Source organism: Adiantum capillus-veneris, chromosome 14, assembly GCF_014529385.1.
Source record: "Adiantum capillus-veneris isolate H3 chromosome 14, ASM1452938v2, whole genome shotgun sequence".
NCBI classification, from domain to species: Eukaryota; Viridiplantae; Streptophyta; class Polypodiopsida; order Polypodiales; family Pteridaceae; genus Adiantum; species Adiantum capillus-veneris.
Genome location: NC_140944.1, coordinates 39,565,409 through 39,584,670, shown reverse-complemented (window position 1 = coordinate 39,584,670; position 19,262 = coordinate 39,565,409). Strand labels below are relative to the sequence as shown.

Genomic DNA, 19,262 nt, shown 5'->3' with positions numbered 1-19,262 from the left:
TTACCACACCATCAAAGTACCCCACCTTCACTTTATTGCTGGCAAAGGTAGGGTTAATTCCATCTCTAAACCATCCAAGTATTATTCTTGTCTCTACGCTTCCTCACCCCTTAAAGTCATGATAATTCCACCATCCATAGTGAGCTCTCGCTCTCTCTCTCTCTCTCTCTCTCTCTCTCTCTCTCTCTCTCTCTCTCTCTCTCTACCCTTCCTTACCACACCATCAAAGCACCCCACTTTCACTTTCCTAAAGGTTGGTTTAGTTCATTGCATGTTAAGGGAGGTAGAGCTTCAATGTACGGGTATGGTTACAATTAGGAACCCTTAGGTGCCCACCCATTCTATCATGTGCCTTGGTAGTCCTCCAATCTCACCATTTTATGGTATGCTCACCTGCCCAGCCTATATGCCACAACACCAAACCTTTGTAGTCGATACATCACCATCATGCCTTGACACCTATTACCATTTCGTCATAAGAAAATTCTTGAAGACAACCAAATTTTACCCAAAGTAAACCTTGCCCGCAGAAGCACCCCATCCATATTCTAAGCTAACCTTATGTATCCACACCTATTTGCCCCCTAAACCTAACCTTGTACATTCAGAGCTAGCTTCGTCCTCATTTAGAACCCAACCCCAATGTTAACGTAATCAAGCCCTATACTTTCACCACACTCTTTACCTCCTTAAGGAACCATATTTTATTACACCATCAAAGCACCCACCTTCACTTTCTTGTTGGCAAAGGTTAGGTTAATTCCATCTCTAAACCATCCAGGTGTTTTTTTGTCTCTACCCTTCCTTATTCCTTACCCCTTATAGTCATGATGGTTCCACCATCCAAAGTGATCTCTCTCTCTCTATCTCTCTCTCTCTCTCTCTCTCTCTCTCTCTCTCTCTCTCCCCCTTCCTTACCACACCAGCAAACCACCCCACCTTCACTTTCCTAAAGGTTGGGTTAATTCCATCTCTAAACCATCCAAGTTTATTTTTAACTCTACCCTTACTTACCCCTTATAGACATGATGGTGCCAACATCAAAAGTGAGCTCTCTCTCTCTCTCTCTCTCTCTCTCTCTCTCTCTCTCCATGCCCAGGAGAAGGTTTCACCTACTCTCATCCATGCATTCCATACCTCTAGAGTGGACATATCATCCTTACCTTTACCTTCCCCATTTCCCCTATCTATAAGGTAACACTTTGCTTTTGTACTCCCCTGTATTTAAACCTTTCACTTTCAAACCAACAGAGTATACCTCATGCTACACATCCACCTAAACTCCTTAAAAGCATAGTAAAGTTCCCACCTGACTACCTTTCCCTCCAAAAATTTCTAATTTTTCCTTCAAGAGTATCCACCAAAATCTTCCTACTAAATGTCTATATAAGCAAAAAGCCTGAAAGAAAGAATGTTGTATTCATCCCCTGATGAGACTCTTTAAAGTCGAAACGCGTTGGGTATCTTTGAATACAATCTCTCTTATCTCTTTGATTCTATGTTTAATCTTTTTCAATTTTTTGGAAAGAATCGCTCGTCAGAGGTTATTTATTTACAAACACTACTGTAGTTTTGAGCCTACAAACCTTAAACCGGCAAAGTCAAAGACTATAGTATCTGTGAATAGGGGACCAGAAATAGAGTCTAAGAAGGACCACCTAACACCAGTCAACCAGTCAAGGGATTACAGACTGTGGGTCCAACCTAGAACTCAATTTTGAAGATAGTTTCCAAAACCAGCATCCCGGTTTCTCTAGAAAGAAAAACCTTATGTATAGGATGTGTGTGTAGCTGTTTAATATTAGATAATAAGATATAATTGAACTTTTACATTCAAAAGACAGTTGGCAATGGAACAAAGAGAAGAGGTCAGCTTGTATAGAGATAGTAAAAGAACTTCCCAAACCATAAGTGAGTGTTCCATCCAGTGTAGATCAGCTTGCCAAAGTCAAAAAAACCTTCCAAGATAAGGTAGAGTCCTTACCTGCATCCATCCAAACAAGACAACAATTCAATTAGCCTTGGATGTGTTTTACAAGTATCAATGGACTATACCAGTTGTTATCCATGTCCATCTTACAAACTTTTTTTAAACTTTACAAGTAGTATTTATGTAGACTAATGTTTTTCTCTCTTTTTTTTAAAAAAAAACCCAAAGTTTGAAGCAGAAAAAATTATATCATTCTGATTAGAAGACCATTACCCCTTCTAATCCAAGTGTCTGAATCCCCCCTTTTAAATATCTTAGTTTATCTTCCTAGATCAATAAAAGCACCATCATATGAAGTTAAAAATTCCTTTTATAGTTTCAATCAAGCCTTAAACTAGTTAATGTTTGTTTAAAGTCGGGTATAGTTCACGTCCATCATAGTACATTGAATCCAAATCCACCAGCTTGTATGTTACTTACCTTACACATCATTTTGGCCAACTATGTGGCAAGGAGCCCTTGCTGTATCAAGCTAGACCACGAGTCTAACCATGAATTTTAGAGGAATTATGTTATTAAGTTACCAATTTCTTATGAGAAAAGATCCTTGTAATACTTTAACATGACGACTTAGTAGTAAATCCAATAACTGTAAGTAGTCGGGCCGAAAAAAAACATCTAGCAACCGTATGCAGCTAGGCCAAGCCTTGTTTCACCATTAAAAAATCGATTCTGCCAATGTAAATACCGATTTGCAGTATTTCAACCAAAGTCGGGGAATAAAACCAGTAACGTCATGGAATGCAGTCAGGGCATCCTCCCTTATCAATGAAAACAATGTCTAATATCAATGCGCAACCAGTTCAGCCCCTTTATATTTGCATGACCAACGTATTACCCTTAACCCGACCAAAAAGAGATGACCAGATACAACAATAGCGTACCTCCGAGCCCAAATGTCCTTAAAAACATTCAATAACAATTAGCAGTGTGTGGGAAAACACCATCCCTTTCAAGCTTCCATATCCATCCAAAACACAAGGCCTAATCAGGCTTATGTATGATTAAGATCGATAGCCCATGCAAAAAACAACACTATCAAGGCAACCTCCAAGCATATTAATGATCAGTAAGCACCAGTAGAGTCAGGTTCAGCAGAGCGTCAAAAAGGAGCCCCCAACGAAAAAAGACAGAACAACCTTAAGTAATAGACTATCAGTAAACAATTGTATCATCAGTAGATCTGCAAATGACGATAATCATCATGCCATGACATGTTTTAGCCCTATATGGTTCTCAGCAAGGAATAACATAAACCCGTAACAGAGCAGGAGTAATATGCTTTATTTTTTTTCCAAAAAAACAAACAAAACCTCCTCAACAGTAGTGACCTCAAAATAATGCTCCTCCCCTTTTTTTTGAAAAAAAAAACTGCAATGAAAACAAAAAATGGCGAAGAAAGCATACCTGTGTATTAGAAGCGGTGAGCTCCATGCTTCAATCTCAAGACACAACGGAGATTACACTAGGCACAGTAACAACCAAACAAAGCTAAGTGAGGGCCTAAGAAGTGCCCTCACCTCTTCAATGTCAAGACACAATGGAGATTACACTAGGCACAGTAACAACCAAACAAAGCTAAGTGAGAGCCTGAGAAGTACCCTCACCTTTTCATATAGAGGAAGGATGGAGTCGGCCTGCCAGATCCTGGTCATGAGTACAATTGCCATGAGTGAACCAACAGTATTACACGATGGTGAGGCTGTCTATGTTTTATAGAGAGAGCCACTGCGCCGTTACGGCAAGTAGATGGTAATAGGGTAGTAAGCCCTTTAAGTGAAACCCTATTTGTAAATAATAGATACGGGCCTAGTCCCATGGTGAGGGAAAAAAACCCAAAACCTATAACTAAGTACCAATGAGTGAGTGAGTGTGTGTGTGTGTGTGTGTGTGTAAAGACAGCTTCTGGTTGTCGGCATTTCTTACATCGCATACACAGCAAGCTTCTGGCAGGACAGGGCTCTTAGATACATGCATCACGCAAGCAGACGGATGGGAGCGCACGCACACACTCCATTACACGAGAATTCTGATATAACTAGTTTGTGAGCTAGCATGCACTAGTGATTATGTATGTGCCTACAAGCATGGTGTGTGTGTGTGTGTGTGTGTGTGCTATTTACAATTACCTATTTTTTTAAGGAAGAGAAAGCTCTCCCTTCACAATTTTGAATGGGTCAAGCACTACACCATATCTGACAGGGATTTGTATCAATTTTTCACACAATAAACCATACAAGAACAACCATCATTTCTAACTTGCTTGCTCTTCTTTGTCCTCATCTCCAACTCTAGCATTTGCAACTACGTCTGTACATCGGTGTTGGTTTACAAATCACAAAATGGAAACAAGACGAAAATATGAAGGTGCAATCTCAGGGCTATGCACATGTGCCTTTACATCATGAAGATGCAGCTTAAATGTGAAGATAAGAGCAGGACGACAATTAAAAGGCTCTGCTTAAAGGGTCTCCTGAAGAAGAGGGTCCCCGGCTGCCATGTCCTTGATCACATGAACAAGCTGGCGTTGGGTCGATGGCGCAGAGGGCTGCCTTACAATGTCCACCTCGGGAGAGTATGCTGCATACGATCCCATATTGTATAAAACTTGACTAAAGGCTTCGGTGTCGTACTCGTCGACGGGCTCCATGGCTAAGAAGAAAAGAGGCAGAGCTAAATCTGGATGAAGCTTGGCTTGCACCGCGAGCTGAGACAGCTCAACAAAATCATTCACTAGTCTCTGGGGTATGTAGAATGCTTCAGACTTGCTCATTGCAAAATGCGTCTCCCCCATGTTCTCTCTATAACACATTTGAAAGTGGACCGGCATTGTCGACACCATTTTCTTCACAGTTCTCTTGATACTGCTCTTCAAGTACCATTCAGTTCCATTCCTTTCTTCATGACTCACGAGCTTCCATGCATCACTAACCTGTGGATTACATGCCAACACCTTCATTATTCTCCTCTATTTGTGAGTCAAAAGGCAGGTAACATGGCTGTTGTTGTAAAGAGCACAAATCATCAATGGTGGTTTAACATGTAAATCAAGGTGGTTTTGAACATTTCGAATGGTTTAAACGTGATTCAAACCGTTCCAAACATGATTCAAAGGGCTCCCACGAACAACCTTACAACGTCAAGTTTTTTCTTTACATTTAAGTTAAAAGAGGAATTATAAATCTAGATGTCTACTTCCATACGCTAGATGAAGCACATTCAACATTACAACTATAGAATCCATCATCTCCCATACAGAGGGCATCTAAGCTCCAAGAAAAAATGCCTCGGGCAGTGCACTTGAAAGAAACCATCTATATCTCGTGCATTCGAATTTGGTATTTAAAAAAACCCTGTATTACATATTGTTAGGCAATAAAATGACCTTTTTTTCTCGTTAAACTCACGGGTTTATTAATTGATAAACCCCCTTCTGTAAGTAAAATAATTTACAAATATATATTTTTTAAGAATTCAAATACCCCTCCTTTGGAAGGCACGTGGTACACCAACATTTTTGAGGTGCAAACCCCCGCCCCCAAAGCAACATGTAAAACCATGGAAAAGAATCTCTTTAAAAACTGTGAAAACTTGTTTTTTTGTTGCATGCCCTACCAAGACTCAATACTTACTTTGTGCAAGTTCCATAACTTCGTCTTGTTAGCTTGTAGCAAGTTCCAGTAGTTCAATACGACATTATCCTTCATAAACAAGAAGCCCTCGGCATGTTGGTAACGCTCGAATATTTCTCCTAGCAGCCTGCAACAAAAGCCAAACAGGTTAGCTTTTCTCAAGAGAAACAAAATTCCGTCACTAAGTCCACTCCTATATCCCCATTTGCAGTTATCGTAGTGGCGAGATCACTCCATGGATAACGAGAGCCTCAATGAAATGGGTTTGTATGGGTAATAATCGGCACAACCCAAAGAGAAGTGGCAGAAAATGTGAATTGGGGAAGTCGGACCAAAACTATTGGGTTCATCAAACAAGCTCAAAGAGACCAGAATCTTTCATTCTTTTGGCAAAAAAAGCTTTTAGGCACCCATGCACACCATAACATGGAAAAATGAAAAGCCCATTCCCAATGTTGAATGCAAGGCACAGCAGAAAATTCCTGAAAGCAAGCATTGGGAACAAAAACTAACCAATAGAATCTGAGGAAAATAACCAAACTATCCTACACCAAGACATACGGAAAGGCTACAACCTCATCAACCATGCATAAAACCGAAAGATCAGGGTGGTGAAAAGCACTGGACCCAAAGATTGAGAGTTACAGACCACAAAGAAAAGCAAACAACAAAGGAGTCCATCTCAACAAGGAATTTTACACAAGAACGCAAACTAACTTGAAAGTCTGCCAGTTTTCGTTTGCCTCAACTCTGAAGGACGCATCACTTTGGTTGGAAAGCAAAACCACATTTCTAAATATTCGACCATAGAGCATTCTCCATCCTAAAGCTGTTTGACTGACTGGCCAGCTGCACTCCAAAATTAAAACAATGCGTCCATAGAATTGCTTCCATTTCAGTAAGTTTCCTATCTCCGAAACTACTGTGGCAGTCTCCTGCACCCCTAAATGTATTGACGAGAGAGCGAGAGGCACAAATTCCGACTGGTCTGACTGGCCGGAGGGAGGCATTTGTCTCTCAATGTCATGAGAAACCAATAAGGGCTCCCTATATCCCACAGACACAAGATCTTGGAGCCAAGCGGCAGTGTACTCTACATCTTGCGCGGCCCAAAATCCTGCTTCCGCCAATCCATAGCTTAGTTCAAGAACTCTCATGAAAAACGATGTTCGCTTTGAAGACCACCCAATCAAAAAGTTGATAAGCATGTCCACAGACTCATGCAAATCCTTTTCCTCCTCGAACGAAAAGGCCTTTTTTGCATCAGTCCTGTGTATAGAGGGCGGATATACTGCCAAATAACCTCCAATCTCCCACAAAAGTTTTTGAGCCCAAAACCCTCGAAAAACATCCGAGACCTGAGGATTTACAGAAACGGGAAGCATAAGAGCCCAAAACGCTGGCGTGTGAAACAATGTATTAAAGTGGCTAAAAGGAGCCATGGTTCCTTGAGGCAGAGCAACTGGAGGAGCCCGTGAATCAAATTTAATGTCAATCAGCTCCTGCACATCCTTGCGAGTGTAGTAAAAGACAGTGTCCACATCTGGAAGCCCATTTGAAAGCCCATGTTGAACCCATTGCTTGCCACTTGCGACAGAATCGTAATATATATCTGAATTAATGCTGCTGACATGGTCAAGAGGAAGGCCCCGTGGCCATACAGAATGCTGGCCAAAGTGGATGTATGGATTTACAACGGTTCTGTTGGGTAAGGAAATAAACTGTAAGAGGTTGTTTGTCTTGCTGTGAGACTCGGGTAAAGCCACATCAAAAACATAGCTGAGATTACGCCCGAGAATTGAGGCATGCTCATCGGCGTCATAGATGACCTTTGCACCATGCTGGATAGCAAAGAGATACCCCACACTTTTTCTGACATGCGACGTGAATGGAAGATGAGCAAGAACTCTGAACTTTAAAGCTGCCTGTTGTTCAATTGATAGATAGATAGCTCCTCTTACATCCCAATCGCTAGGAGTATCGCTGTCCCCTACAGCCAGCACTTGCCAACCCTGCATTTTCGCCATAGCCATGACCTCGTCTGTAGGAACTCCTGAGGCAGCAACAATAATCCATTTATCTGCCTTGAGAACACGAAATCTGCTTGTATCCTTGACGGCAACCACCCTTTCGAACTCTACATCCAGAAAGGGAATCAATTCTGGTCCCTTGAAGGAAGGCTGAATACAGAGGAGAGCAGAAGAGTCCCCCCTGTTCTTCACTAGGAAAAGAATGAGCAGGCTGAGAAAGACAAGGCCCAAGATGCCCAATTTGATGAAATTTTCTGAGATGTATTCAAGAAGAGTGCCCTTTCTACTGAAGAGGGCGGGATCCTTCTTCAGAAGCTGAGATCTGAAGTACCCATTTTGGAAATTGATCTTGATATCTGATTTGGGCCTGCTAGTCGCAAGCTCTGAGGCGCCATTGCGGGGCTCTGTTCTGTGCTCTTGGACCAGCATGGCCCTCTCTGGGAGATGGTGGAAGGCGCTAGCTTCTTGTAAGGGAGAGCTTCTGCTTCTTCTGCTGCATGCAAGGCCTTTCTTGCAAGAATCCTGCACGTCAAAAGCAGGGGAATGAGGCGCCCTCCACTATCAGACACAAAAGAGTGCGCTGTTGCTTCTGTTGGTAGCGTAGAGCGGGCGTGGAGTAAGCTGTCATACTCCATCTCAGCGCGACTCTCCAACTGCCTTACAATCATCAGACTCACCACTCTCGTCCACCGTAAGTGACATGAGGAGCCAAATGGTGTGGGCCGTCCATTACTTTACTATGACCTCGCTCAAATAAAAGTTGGCCCCAGTTCCATTTTATTCCTTGAATCTTTTTATCTTTCTTTTTTTTTTTTTGGTGGGGGGGGGGGGGGGGGCAAAACTCCCAATCGTGAGTGGATTATATTAGCACCCCAAAGAATTACAACTACAATTTTATTCCTTGAAACTTGAGAAGATGAGTGGTGGAAATTTGACAAAAGGAGAGCATAGCGTGTACCAAGCTGCAGGCCAGCGTCCGATAGCTGATGCACAATAGAGAGATGGCAGGGAAGGCACATCGAAGGAAATTGACCATGGCGATAACTACAGGTGGGAAGCTAGGCAGGTAGCCTCAGAACCTTCGAAGGAGGTGGCCAAGTGGAGGGGGCCAGGAGAGGAGGCGAGAAAAAGAGGGTTGGTGTAGCTTTACCATTTTCTATTAAAAACATGGGCACAATGTGCAACATCGCATATGGGATGTCGTAAGAGGTCATCGCAATTGATTTGCTATACACTTGCAATCTAGTTCCGTGGGGGTTTCAATATAGCGAGTAGATGGGTCTAATTCAATATAGTGGAGATGCTCTCAAATTCTTTCGAGTCACATGGAGCTTCTTTGTAAGAAACATTTGGGCTCCCATTCGCTGGAACAAGGTGGTATAGGGATCCTTCTCAAGGCAAGGCCAGGGAGTCACGGACTACGATCAGGCGGCCAGGCTAGGCAATGTGGACATGGGACCCGTCTAGGGCAAGAGGCTAGGAGCCTGCCTTTATAATGGGAGGTTGGGAGGAGGATCTCAAGGTCTAGCTACCCTAGGTCTTATACTAGTATCAAGAGCCAATCCCTTTTTGGGGGACACAAAGGCGTGGAGAGCCACCCCTATCTTTATCTTTTGCTTGTGCATGGAGGCGTGAAGCCGCTCTACAAAGGAGACCCGACAGCGCTCTCGGTGTGGGTTGCGAGGAGGGAAGGCGATTGAAGCACCTGCACGAAACCGGGCGCTTTCGGCCTTGAACGGTGCGCGAGCCCGAGCTGAGGAAAATCCGTTTCTCTGTTGGGCGTAACCAAGCACCTCACGCGGCGTACTAAGCTTTCCTCGCCTCTCGGCAGCCCTACAGCAGAATGCCATAGCCTTCTTGGGTTGGCTTTTCACACGACGCCCTAAGGCCCATAATCTTGGGCTAAAATTGTTAGCATAAGGGTGCATGCCCACCCCGGCATACACCCCATCCAAGCCAAACGTGTCTCGGTGTACAAAGAGGGGCACGGTCTGTGATTCTCGGCATACCTTTCAGCAAGACAGGAGTAACTAAGTTCCAGAATTTTGCACTTAATTACTATACGGTAATACCTCGGATTTGAAACCTCAATTTTGCACCCGGCCAAGGGCAACATAACCTCGCCGACAAGGGCCGAAAACTTCTTCGACAGGCGGTCAATGGCAGCATTGCATCAAGCTTAGTCTATGACAGCTTTAAAGTTTTCAAACAAGTATCCAACATCACTTGTTTTCTTCGGAAGCTAGAATCAACGGTGATGCGTTCAAGCGGTGTATGTGAACGGGTGGACTTACGGGTTGACTAAAGCTTTGACGACCAACGTTTAGCACGGCTAATTATGGTTTGCAGTGCATACTACGGCTACGGGATTGTTTTTTCGAATCAAGGTATTCTTCGTTCTCTTTCTTACACTGCACGGTGTTGCCATGGATTCAGATATCAATATGACCTTTGATTTCGAGCATCATACGCCTGATCCTTCCCTTGACGGCTCGCGGGCGGATACTCTCACGGAGGGTGCACGCGACGCTACGGGAGGTGATGACGCTTATGAATTGCTCGATATTCAAGAATTTCGTGCACTTCAGACACACATCTCAGTAATGGAAGGAAATTTTCCATCTTTAAATGAAAATGTCACTAAATTATCCACGTTAGTGATACAATATATGCAGCAGCAGGCCAAGGGCCCTGTTGAGACACACATGCATGAACATGCTACCAATCAGGGGCAAGGCCCTTATGATCATGGACAAGGTCCATCTCCGAACTCTTTGCACTCTCTCACTGCAAAGGAGGTGGATGAGTTGTTGAAAAACACCAAACCACCGACTTTTAAGGGAGAGGACCGAGATCGCAATAAGGATGCAGTGAATATCTTTCTCAGCAAGTGGGATGGAATTCATACCTTACGGCATACTCCGGATGCAGTTAGAGCACTGCAGACAAGTCTGACTCTGGAAGGCAAGGCCTACAAATGGTGGATGTCTCTCACGGAGAAGAATATCATACCACAGAGTTGGGCAGCCTTTGAGGCTATGTTTCGAAAAGAATCTCTGCCTACAAATGAGGCAGATCAAAATTGGACGGCTTGTGACACGTGTTCCATGCACCAACACCCGTCATTACTTGAATATATCTCTCACTATCGGGATGTTATCCTCAAGTTGAAAGGACTAGACACCTTTTAGCAAGTACGTGGGTTTATCCACGGTCTAACGCCCGAGCTTAAGAAGCACGTCAAGACTCGGGACCCTAAAACACTTGAGGAGGCCATAGTGAAAGCACACATTTATGATGATCCAGATGAAAAGAAATCAGATAATAATCACTTGCCTGCTAATACACATGGTCATACACGCACGTAGTATGGGCACAATAAAAGAAAATTTATTGTAACCAGTTCCGAAGCAACTAAAAAACCAAAGGGATCATGTGGTCCTCTCTCTCCTGAGGACTTTGATAAGTCTAAAAAAGAGAAGTTATGCTTTCAATGATTGGGAAGCATCCATGGCAAAAAGGATTGCCCCAAGGGGAAATTTGATGCTCACGGCAAGGAGAAAGCGGTGCACACGGTGCAAGTGCTGTCTCTTGAGTCTTCCTCACGATTCTCTACGGTGGAAGTAACACACACCGAGGTGGTGCATGAATGCTGTATCACAGCTTCCATGTGGCAATAGACCTTTGGTCCACATCAATTAGTGCGTATGCACGGATCTCTTCAAGGGGACAAGGTGCGCATCTTGGTAGATGACGGTGCCACTCACAATTTCATTAATTATGCATTAGTGAAAAAACTCAAATTGCCCCAAACTCCGAGTTTCCACCGCTACAAGGTAGCAATGATGAATGGTTATGATGCCGAAATATGGGAACTGAAGTCAGAGCCGTACCGTTGGAAATACAAGGCTACTCCACATCCTTGGATTTTCAGGTAATGAATATGGAGAGGGCAGATGTGGTACTTGGTAGGGAATGGTTGCATAGCCTAGGACTATCACTGAAGCATAGCTACGAGCACAACAGCTTGATGTTTGAGTCCCATGGCGCACATGTGTTGTTAGGAGAGAAAGATCTGCCTTCCTCACCACTGATATGTACATTCGAGCTTATGCAGCTCGTTTCTAATAATGAAATAGATAAAGTTTTCTTGTGTTACTCATTGTGTCACTTTCTTTCCAATATTGAATCGGTTGAACATTCCTCAACACCGCATGCTTCTCTCTCACCTCTTCCACCAATGGCTATTTCTCCACAAGCAAAGGTTGCTAGTGACTTACAAAAATTATCAAAGTAATTTCACGATGTTTTTTCTAATGATTTACCATTAGGATTACCACCGACACGATCGGTGCAACATAGCATAGACGTGGTTGCAGGTAGTAAACGAATCAGTAAACCACCCTACAGAATGAGTTATTCTGAAGCTGCTGAGGTGGAGCATCAGCTTGCTGACTATTTTAGCAGAGGGTTTATCCAACCCAGTTCTTCACCATGGGCTTCTCCTATCCTATTAGTGAAGAAAAAGGATGGTAGTATACGCATGAACGTAGACTACTGTGGATTAAATGCAATTATTGTTAAGAACAAGTACCCATGGTCACGCGTGGATGAGTTGTTCGACAAACTCACTCATGCTCATATTTTTACGAAAATAGACTTGCGGTCAGGTTATCACCAAGTACGTATTGGACTTGTTGATATACCCAAAACTGCATTCCGAACAAGGTTTGGACACTACGAGTTTTTGATTATGCCTTTTGGGTTAACCAATGCGCCCGCAACATTAATGACGCTTATGGATAGTGTCTTGAAATCGTACTTGGGCAAATTTGTTATCGTTTTTCTCGATGACATTTTAGTATACAGTGCTTCTAAGGAAGAACACTTACAACATCTGAGGCAGGTGTTTGAATTGTTCCGAACAAATCAATTATATGCCAAAGAATCCAAGTGTGATTTTTTGAAGGAGAAAATTCACTATCTTGGGCATGTTATCTCAGCTATTGGGCTACACATGGATTCATCCAAAGTGGATACCATTCGACGGTGGCCTTCTCCTAAAAATCTGGAAGAGTTACAGATTTTCTTGGGATTTGCAAGTTTTTATCGAAGGTTCATTAAAAACTATCCTAATATTGTTGTTCCCATGATGGACCAACTGAAAGGCAAAGGCAAGACCTTTCAGTGGGGGACCGCTCAGCAGCATAGTTTTGATATGCTCAAGGATGCATTAGCTATAGCCCTATTCTAGCTATTGTAGATCCTTTGAAACCATTCATTTTCGAAACAGATGCCAGTGACCGTGCTATTGGAGCAATCCTGCTACTACAAGAGGGGCGGCCAACTGGATTTGAAATCAAGAAGCTTGATTCACCACAACAAAATTATTCTGCTTATGAACGCGAACTCTATGCAATAGTGTCTGCTTTGAACACATGGAGACATTATTTGTATGGAGCTCAATTTGAGATTGTGGTTGACCATGAAAGCATTAAATGGTTTACACAACAAACCGGCTTGAAGGATCGAAAAGCTAGGTGGGCTAAGATCCTCCAGAAGTATGACGCAAAGCTTCGGTATCGTAAAGGACGATACAATGTGGTAGCAAATGCTCTTAGTCATATACCTGAGATAAATTCTCTTTTGTTCACGGAACTTTGTAGTGAATTTTTGGATTCTCTGAAGGGAAAATATGAGCATGATGATGCATATTCCAAAGTGTGGAGCCATGTGCAAATGAGGGATCCTTCTCACTCCAATGATGGTAGTGTATCGTTAACCTCCACACACAGTTCTCCTCTGTCGAGTGATGAACTACAACGATGGAAGAATTTTACCATCGACAATGGGTACCTACTCCACAAGGGGAGAGTTTGTGTATCGACTGACACAGACATTCGGCACCAAATTCTTTATGAATGTCATGACAGTCCAAGTGCAGGGCACTCGGGTATTAAAAAGATTTATGCTCTCGTACGACGACAATTTTACTGGCCAGGTTTACAATAATGTCAGGACAAGGGCAAGGCCAGGGAGTCACGGACTACTGCCAGGCGGCCAGGTTAGGTAATGTGGACAAGGGATCCGTCCAGGGCAAGAGGCTAGGAGCCTGCCTTTATAATAAGAGAGTGGGAGGAGGATCTCAAGGTCTAGCTACCCTAGGTCTTATAATCCTCCACCCTGTTGTTCGTGCCGAGACCAATTGTGCCAAATTTGTGGTCTCCATTGCAAAAAAGACCAAGCATGGGCTATCATGACCAAGGATATGATGGACCACGCAAAGATCTACTTTGAAGGTGGGCAATGGAAAGGTAGAGGGTTATGACAAACTCCTAGCCCCTCTGTGGACCAGCCTAAGACTGGGTGGAACCTAGGCAAGCTGGTGCGTAAGTGCAACAGAGCAACGGAGGCATTGAAGTGGGGAGAGATAACCAAATACTTCCAACGAAGGCTGATGCGTAAGTGCAATAGAGCAACGGAGGCATTGGAGTGGGGAGAGATAACCAAGTACTTCCTAAACTCCGTAACACACTGGTCCCTCTTCTGGTCCTTGTGGCTCTCTAAAATTGTTGGCATCCTATTGAACCCTTATTGGAGAGAGATTGCCACAAAGGTGAATAACAAAGGACTCCAATTTCTGACCCACTTATGGGGCATCAACAGCCTGAGATGGAAAGAGACAAACCAATTGGCTTCCCATTTTCACCTCAATGGAAGTGAGAGAATGCTAATCAATAGAGCTATGGAAAGGCTGGACAATCTCTCGATGCCTCTCTGCAAACCTAGTTTTGACAGGAAAGCCTAGTGATGGCCCTAGAGTAGCCATTTCCTCAAACCACATACCAAGGGCATATGCCACGCTCTAATGCACAAGGCGGATTAGTTCGGCCCCCTCAACGAACAATGGGATAAACAATGGCCAGAGGTTCAGCGGGTGGAAACTACAAGAAACATATGGAACCCGCATTGGCCTCTGTCAATGAAGATTTTTTTGTGGAAGGTGTTATGGGGGCCTTGATGACAGTCACAAGGATCCAAGCTTGAGGTGTCGGCTTCGATATGTGTTCTGGTTCCAAGACGACGATTGAGGACCTGACCCACGTTTTCAAGGAGTGCCCAAGGACTAGAGGCATGGTAGGTAAGATATGCAAATGGATCCAAAGGACTTGGAAGATAGCGTTCTCCAAGAATGATTTGTTCCTAGGGGGAAAGGGATGAAAAGACAAGAATTTCTAATGCGTACTCAGGTTGTTAAATGTTGCTTCTTTCACCATGTTTGGAAGGCCAAGAACTACTGTGTGTTTGATAAGGATATCTCTGAATCCAACTTCTCAAAGGTTATCGAAGAAAGCAGGGAAACTATTGTTATGATTGGAAATAGAAAGAATTCAAACGAGTGTTCTCACCATCAAGACCACGTATGACCATTAAATCATGTTTTGCCTCAGTCTGAGGCTGTGTAGCTTCTTGATGCAACCTTCGATCCCTCAAAGCTTGGCTGGAACTTGAGTTTTCTTTGTACATTTGTGGAATATCTAATTTATACACTCACTTTTTTTATTTTGGTAAAAAAAGTAACATTTAGGCTCTTTTTTAGTAGATGAGGACACAAAAGGAGGCAAGGCGAGATGAAAGAAACTATTGGAGAGAAGCTTCCATGCCAAGCATAGTTGCTTGTGCCATGAGCTTCGAGGGTCCTTATATTTTTTTGAAGGGTGGCCCATAGTGTATCAAGAAAATGCAGCTGACTAGTGTAAGTGATTAGTACTAAAATGATTGTGTAGGACAAAATGAGTTAGAATCCTATTTGTCAGGTTGATAGCCATCCATATCAAAACAACAAAGCTTGGAAAGAGGAATAAACTATTGGAATATTGAAATAAATGAATAAGCTCGAGTAGGGGTACCAAATGAATAGTATGTATCCATGATTGTGAATATCGTATGATTCACTTTCTCATGCGATAACTAAAGGGTCGATATGGATCAATTAATTTTGAGCCCAAAAAACAAAGGTATTGCATGCAACGCTTTCTTTCTCTCGCTTATATATTGTTCTTGTGTGCATGTGAGCTGATATAGATGGTGTCTCGCAATTTTTTTGCCCATCTCTCTCTCTCTCTCTCTCTCTCTCTCTCTCTCACACACACACACACACACACACACACACACACACACACACACACACACACACACACCGAGTGCAACATCAACATGCTTAAACTCAAAAAGTGCAATGAAGGAGGTAGTGGAGGTTTGCCTTTGCAATAGGGGGCCTCCTCTCTCTCTCTCTCTCTCTCTCTCTCTCTCTCTCTCTCTCTCTCTCTCTCTCTCTCTCTCTCTCTCTCTCTTTCCCCGTTTGCTTTCAGGTGAGACACAAATTTGCAACATGGCGCCCCTCTCTCTTCATTTCTCTCTAAAAAGCAAGCTGAAAGGAGAATCTCTTCTTCACCTTGAATCTTCCTTTCACTATCGTGGCATCTACATGGGTCGATTAGGTGTGGGAGTACCCCAAGGAAAACTATTCAAGAAGAAGAAGAAGTGCACCCTGAACTTTTAAGGGAGAGGTATGAAAGTGATACTCCACCTACCTCTGAAATTGATGTTGCCCCAAGAAGACAGCGAGCAGGGAAGTCACCTACTCCTCCCAAAAAGAAGAGGAAGTCATCAAGCACTCCCATGCTAATCCAAAGAAGGGAAAAATAAATCCAAGCAAGACGAAGTGAAGAAAGCGGTCACCATCTTTGCCTTCCTCCTCCTCTCTCTCTTCATTATCATCACCATCTTCTGACACGGAGGACAACGACTTGCCACCCAAGAGAGAGAAGAGAAGCGGTAAATGGAGGAGCTATGCAGCATGGAAGAGGTTACGAAGTTTGAGGAAAATCAAAGATGAAGAACATCAGCTTTCTTACCTATGATGGAACCTTCCGAGTAGCTGATGAAGAATTGGCCTTTATCGAAAAATGTGCTATGAATTTTGGAGATGATGATTTCTTGCAATCTTCAAAGCTTCAGAATGTTTCTATGCAGTTCCAAAGTCACCCCATCCTGAAGAGTTTAAACGTTATTGTAAAGATAACAAGAATGACCATACTGAGCCACCATGGTGGAAGCTCTAAAAGAGGAAAGCCATTGAAAAGGAGCACCGCCCTCTTATGCTTGGGGAAAAATAAGAGATCATGATGCTTTAATTTTGTTTGATCTTGGCTCTACACACAACTTCATTTTTGCTGAGCTAGCTACCAAGCTAGGAATTCATGACTTTGAGATAGGAGATGTGATACAAACAAATGGAGATTTCGAAGGGCAAGGGGTCTCAATCACTCCATTGATGGGAATCTAAGGATCCGAAAAGTTATGTTGATAAAGAAGATTTATTCATCTCTCCACTCAAGCATGAAGATGTTATCCTAGGGGCACCATGATTTGATTGCATGGCTGCCAGTATGAAGTTTCCAAATAGAAAAGTCATTTTTTCCTATCGAGACAAGGATGTTGCATTGGATGTTAATAGTGCAGGCAACACTATACCTCTTGTACAAACTCAAACTTTAGACAAAGTAATGAAAAGCTCTCTTTCTTGTTACATGATTTCTGTCAAGGAGTCTAAGAAAGATGCATATGTTCCTAAATAAGCTCAAAATGAAATTAAAGAGGAATTAGAACTTTCTAGTTTCCTAAATGAGTTTCAATATGTGTTTACGGATGACATTCCCAGGGAGCTACCTCCCAAAAGGGGACAAGATGATCATTCCATAGAACTTCTACCTGGTAGTTCACCTCCTAATAAGCCTCCTTATTGAGTCTCATCGGCTGAGCAAGAGAAGATTATGAGGCAAGTGAATGAGCTTGTAGAAAAAGGGGTGGTCAAGCCTAGTTCACCTTCATTCTGCTCACCCATTCTACTAGTAAAAAAGAAAGATGGTACTTATAGAATGTGTGTGGACTATCAAGCGCTAAATTGCATAACCATAAAGAATAGATTTCCCATTCCCAAGATAGAAGATCTATTCAATAAGCTACAAGGGTCTACCTACTTTAGTAGAATAGATGTCAAAAGTGGCTATCACCAAAAAAGGATAGTGCCTGAAGATATTCAGAAGAGAGCCTTTCAAATAAATTTTGGCCTATATGAATTCTTAGTAATTTCTTTTGGACTTGCCAATGTGGTGGCTACCTTTAATCGAATGGTGGAAAGGCTCTTCAAACTTCATTGAAGCTTCATGGGAGTATTCTTGGACAACACTATCATCTATTTGAAGACTATTGAGAAACGTAAGCAACATCTTGAGGTAATATTTCAAGTTTTGAGAGAAGCTTTACATTAATCAACAGAAAAGTGATTATTTCTTAAAAGAAATTATTTATGTCATATTATCTTTCAGAAACAAGGATCCGGATGGACCCTGCAAAGTTGGAGGTAATAAAAGAATGACCTATAACAATGAATCTACACAAATTAAGAAGCTTTATAGGAATGTCTGCATAGTATAGACTCTTCATAGACAAATTCTCAGACATAGCAGGCCCATATATGATTTGACTAAGAAGAATGTCAAATTTGTATAGACTGCAAAAGAGAATGAAGCTTTTGAAAATTTAAAGGCAAAGCTTATCTCTCAATCCGTTCTAATATTACCAGACCTGTCAAAGCCTTGTGAAGTCTAGTGTGATGCTTGTGGACAATGCCTTGAAATTGTTTTGCTTCAAGAAAGGCATGCCATAACATACAAAAGTAGGAGATTGGATGACCAAGAGAAGAATCTATGCATACATGAAAAAGATCTTTTAGCTGTCTTACATGCCCTAGATGCTTGGAAAAATTATCTCCTGGACACTCCATTTGTTTTGTGCAAAGACCATCAAAGTATTAAATACTTTTTGACCAAAACTAAATCAAGTGATAAGCAAATGATGTGGGCAAAAACTCTCTCACCATTTAATTTTCATATTTCTCACATAGCTGGTAAACACAGCCAAGTGGTCGATTCACTTTCACGAAGGCCAAGGGTGAATGTTGTATCAATAGCTACTACGGATCTAGACTTCAAAGATGTAATGTCACCTATTGCACTAGGGAAGAAAGAGGAACCATACAATGTCTAAGATGGCTATCTTCTCTATGGAAATAAGCTATGTGTTACACATCATCTACATGGAAAAGTTATGTACAAATCTCATGTTCCACACCTTATGCGGGACATAAAGAGATTCAAGCTACTCTCAAGGAAGTAGAGATGTACTTTTATTGGCCAATAATGAAGGCAAATATCGGATTATGTTCATTGTATGTCAAAAGACAGTATGACAAAGGGAAGCAACCTGGCTTGTTTCAGTCATTGCCTATACCTAATTCCCCATGGGAACATGGATTTCATCTTTGGATTACTCAAGTCCATACATGGGAATACGGGAATATGGACAGTGGTAGATCGGTTTATCAAGCAAGCACATGTTATACCGATCCAAAAGACTATTAAAGCACACCAGATGGAAACTCTCTTTATCTCACATGTCTTTAAGTACCATGGCTTACCGAGAGATGTTTTTTTTGCTACACTGTCCAGATTTGCTACGTTGTCCAGATGTTCGAGCTGTCCACAT

At 42.4% G+C, this 19,262-nt stretch overlaps 1 protein-coding gene across 1 annotated transcript; it reads right to left on the bottom strand.

Annotated features, from left to right (window-relative positions):
• Positions 1 to 4,186: 4,186 nt before the first annotated feature.
• LOC147442238 (putative glycosyltransferase STELLO1) lies at positions 4,187 to 8,333 on the bottom strand. The gene is made up of 3 exons (XM_086528479.1): positions 6,340 to 8,333; positions 5,623 to 5,749; positions 4,187 to 4,922 (listed from the first exon to the last, which is right to left on the bottom strand). Exons 1-3 carry the CDS (start codon positions 8,079 to 8,081, stop codon positions 4,452 to 4,454), a joined length of 2,340 nt encoding a protein of 779 aa, XP_086384605.1. The 5' UTR covers positions 8,082 to 8,333; the 3' UTR covers positions 4,187 to 4,451.
• Between the last annotated feature and the right edge of the window lie 10,929 nt (positions 8,334 to 19,262).